The sequence below is a fragment of the Calliphora vicina genome, chromosome 4 (assembly GCF_958450345.1).
Source record: "Calliphora vicina chromosome 4, idCalVici1.1, whole genome shotgun sequence".
NCBI classification, from domain to species: domain Eukaryota; kingdom Metazoa; phylum Arthropoda; class Insecta; order Diptera; family Calliphoridae; genus Calliphora; species Calliphora vicina.
In genome coordinates, this window is record NC_088783.1 from 35,215,364 (window position 1) to 35,219,746 (window position 4,383).

The 4,383-nt window shown below is 29.6% G+C and overlaps 1 protein-coding gene across 1 annotated transcript; it reads left to right on the forward strand.

The window, feature by feature from the left end:
• Window positions 1–1,372: 1,372 nt before the first annotated feature.
• On the forward strand, window positions 1,373–2,827 carry sc (achaete-scute family bHLH transcription factor scute). The gene has a single exon (XM_065508838.1). The coding sequence runs from the start codon at window positions 1,377–1,379 to the stop codon at window positions 2,340–2,342; it is 966 nt and encodes a 321-aa protein (XP_065364910.1). The 5' UTR covers window positions 1,373–1,376; the 3' UTR covers window positions 2,343–2,827.
• The last annotated feature ends 1,556 nt before the right edge of the window (window positions 2,828–4,383 follow it).

Below are 4,383 nucleotides of genomic sequence, written 5' to 3' on the forward strand. Positions count from 1 at the left end.
TTATTATTTGAAATTTAAAGCAAATCAAAATGAAAAATAAATTTTCTTTATTGGAAGAGGAAAAAATAATAGATTTTGTCAAAAATAATGAAATTCTATTTAATTTCCAATTGACAACTTAAAAAATAATTTCGTTTCTGTTTTATGCCGCAACGCACCCAACTGAAACGAAAACAATTCAGAAACGAGACTGTGACGAACACCAACGATTTTCAGTTTTCGTTTCAGCTTAAGTAGTTCGTTTAGTTTACGAATTTTTGAGAATATTTTTTTATTTTACTAGTTTTAATAGAAATGTATTCAAACAATGCTAGTATGTATCAGTAAATGCTAAGAAGAGGATATTTTCAATGAAACCAGTAACATTACTATCCAAAGAATAATAAAGCCAGAATTGGCAAACTATAACAAAAGCAGTACAAAAGATATGCCTTTTTAATCGAACTATATCTATGCAGCTTCCATTGCAAAACATGATGAATGAAAACTAGCTTTAAATAGAATTTGAGAAAATAATCACAAGATTAATATTTTTATTTGAAATCTGCTTCTATTTTTGACGAAACAACTATGTCAAAATTACGTAAAATTTCTCCAAGAACAAATGAAAATCAAACGCAAAACCTGCAGCAGCTCCAGCTCAGAACAATTTCAAAACATAACTGAAAAATGCAACTGAGTAATTCCCTAAAGAGTAACTAAAATTCAAATAACAATAAACGTTCATAGCTCTCCATATAAAACTCAAACTCTTAAAAAAAAAGTATTCATCAAGAAAAACCAGAGAACAGTGTATTAACTCTGCAAACATCAGGAGGGGTAGCTGCTGCACAATATTTATGGCTGCAAAACTCATAAAAACTGTTCCCACTACATGTTGGAACTTTAAACTAAAAGGATTTATTTCACAAATATTTACCTGTCTGCACAACAGTGAAAAAATACTGATAAGATTTTTTTGAGGTGAGATAAAAAGAGCAATTCATACCTGTTTGATCTACATACAGGGAGAGAGAGAGGAAATAAAAGAAAAGAGCACTCTCCCTCTCCCATTTACCTGTTAACAAGATCACAGGTATTTCTTAGAAACACACGCACCAAAAGAGCACATAGTTTACAACCTGAGCATAAAAATCAACAAAACTGAAACCATGGCAACTTGCGTGAGCATGAGTACTTAATGCAAAGGTTTAGGACAAAGGGACTCATTCTTAATCAAGGTGTCGTAGGATCAAGTTCTTTAAAAAACTAAATACGAACAAAGCTAAATCAATCAAAATCAAAAATTTTATTTCCTAAAAACAAACGAAAATCAAATAACGATTTTTAAAGCAAATCTTAAAAACTAAGTGTTATTTAAAACTTAAAAAAAGACAATGTCAAGTGTTAGTTGTAATCAAACAAATACAGCGCAACAACATTTATTTCCCACTACTATTGTGGCGGCTACAAAAATGATGAAATATCCCCACATACAACCCCATCCCATAGCGGAGGATGGCCAAGCGCGTAAAGTGCCGGCAAATTGTCCAGCTCCTTACAATCCCGATCAAACTCAATCGGTTTTACGCCGCAATGCTCGCGAACGTAATCGTGTTAAACAAGTGAATAATAGTTTTTCGCGTCTACGCCAGCACATACCACAATCCATCATTGCTGATCTAACCAAGGGCGGTGGACGTGGTCCACAGAAAAAGATAAGTAAAGTGGATACTCTGCGCATAGCAGTTGAGTACATCAGAAGATTGCAAGATCTTTTGGACGACCTAAATGGTGGCAGTTCAACACAACCACAGCAACAGTATGAATCTCAAGCTAACGGACACTGTGATTCAGCCAGTAACAGTTCCTTCAGCAGCTCATCATCAACAGGCTCTTCATCGCCTTCATCCTCATATACCAGCACAAATACTCCAGTCTACTATACCCAGCCTTCAAGTCCTCTGCCTTCCCTAATGGATGCCAATCTACAAGTGTCACATTTAAATAATCCCTACAACAACAGCACAACTCTACTGTCACCAGTGTCACTAAATTCCTATTCCCCACCTCACAATCAGGCTGCTCCATTGGAGAACATCGGCTCCCATTCGCCCTCTTCATCCTTCAACTCCAGCTTATCCTATGACTCGCCAAATTTCGAGCAACCTCAACATCAGCAACCTACAGTCCAAGAATTGCAACAACATTTCCAGCAAAATCAACAAACCACTCCTCCCCATTTCGATGGCAACTTACAATTGAAATTCGAACCTTATGATAATTTTACACTCGATGAGGAGGATTGCACACCGGACGATGAGGAAATTTTGGATTATATTTCTTTGTGGCAAGAACAGTAAGAGGAATGGAAATTAGTTACCAGCTATCCAGACATATTAAGACTGCTAAAATCATAACAAAACTCAATAATTTAAATTCAAATCAGGGATTTCTATTTTGTTTGCCAGTGTATAAAATATTTTTATATAATTTTTTTAAATGTTTTATAAATCTAGTCAAATTTTTTTGATAATTTTGTGTGAATGTGTAAAATTTTATAAAATAATCATTTAAATATCTCAAGTGCCTTTAATTATTTTGATGTAAATAATTTAGTTTAATTTTATTTAATTATATTTTTTAGCATTAAGTAGTTTATTAAGGAAGACAATGATTTAAAAATTTTAATATTTTTTTATACAATATTTTTTAAGGAAGACTCTAAACTTTTTAGTTTTTAAGAATTTTTATTAGTGTAAGAAAAAACCCCAAATGTTAATTAGTTTTATAAGATAATGATACAAAAAATATATAAACTAAAATATTTTTTAAACAAAAAAACAAATATGACTTTTTTATTTATTAAAATTTTTTCAGAGAAAAACAGTAAGTGAAAAGTGAAAACTTACCCGAAGTTGAAGAAATTTCTGTAATGACAAAAGAAATGATAAAATTAAGTATCAGTTTTCATGTGGAAATTCGAATTTAAGCAAAATTTTGCAATATTAATGTGTTAAAAACTTTAATTAAAATAAAGAAAACATTTTTTAATACATATGTATAGCGATGGCTTAATATAAAAAAGGCGTAACTCGATTTTTTGTTACTTTACAGGATGAGGAAAAAACTTAATAAAATCCATAAAATTTTAGACACAAAAAAAGTTGTAATGTAATTTTTAATAAGAAGAGACATCACATTTTATTTATCATTTAAAATTTATTTTTTTTATTTTAATGAAGTTATTTAATATTACTTTGTTTTCATTGATATTTTTTAACAAAAAATTAGTTACACCTTTTTTATCTTAAGCCATCGATATGAGAAAATTAAATTTTTTTGAAAATTTTCATTAATTATCCTGATGGTTTGATGTTAAGATTTTTAACAAATTTTGAAAAAGAGTTATTGAGATACAATGAAAATAATAATTTATGTAAGATATTTTTGATAACAGATTAGACATAGCGTCACGAAATAATACCCAAAAAAATAGGAAAAAATAAGTCCCAATAAAATTGGAAAATTTTTTGAAGTAAAATCAATAATATAAAACTATTGGAGTTTATTTCATATAAAATATTTTTAGACTTAATTGCACTTGATCAACAAGAGGGTATTATTTCAAAATTTTTAAATTTCAATTTTTCCAAGAAATCAACTAACAACATCAGTATCCATCTACTGTAAAAATTTCAATGTATTCTCGAAAACAACATTTGAGTCCATTTTCGTGATAATGTAGTGACTACTTTTATACAGCAAAAAGGTTTTATTTTAAGTTAATACAAAAGTATATTTTCATAAAAAAGGTATTATTTTGAGTTGAGCCTTTATTCAAGTTAAAAATAGTCAAATTGTTTCATTTATATTTGGTTGTGTTTTGAGTTGATACTGTTTTGTTGATAAAATTGGTTTTACTTTATGATTTTAATTCGAAATGTGACTATTTTTATAATAAAATTGTTAATGCTGGTTCCATTATTGCCAAGCATTAGGTCTTCAAATAATATCGCAATTTTAATTGGGAGTTATTTCATTGAAATTGGGAGATTATAAATTGTTCTCATTTGGGAAATATTCATTTTTTGGCTTTCAATTTTTTGGATTCATTTCAGTTTAATTTGTTATTTGATGAACATTTGTATAAGAGATAGTCAGAGACCATCATTTAAAGTTTCGTATGTCCTATGTCTTGGTTACTTGACATAAACATGCTGTTTATGTTGTGTTTCCAATATTTAATTTGATTAAAGCGATAATCGGCCTGCTGTTTGAAATATAGGTGGTGCAATCAGAATAAATCGAAAAATATTTTTTACAATTGGTCAATTCACAAGGTCTCTTATCAGTCATATTATCATAATGTCCTAATATATCACGACTCGGCTTAACCGACTC

Excerpts from the sequence above, each read along its gene's own strand:
- sc (XM_065508838.1), top strand. The coding sequence starts at position 1,377 with ATGTCAAGTGTTAGTTGTAATCAAACAAATACAGCGCAACAACATTTA.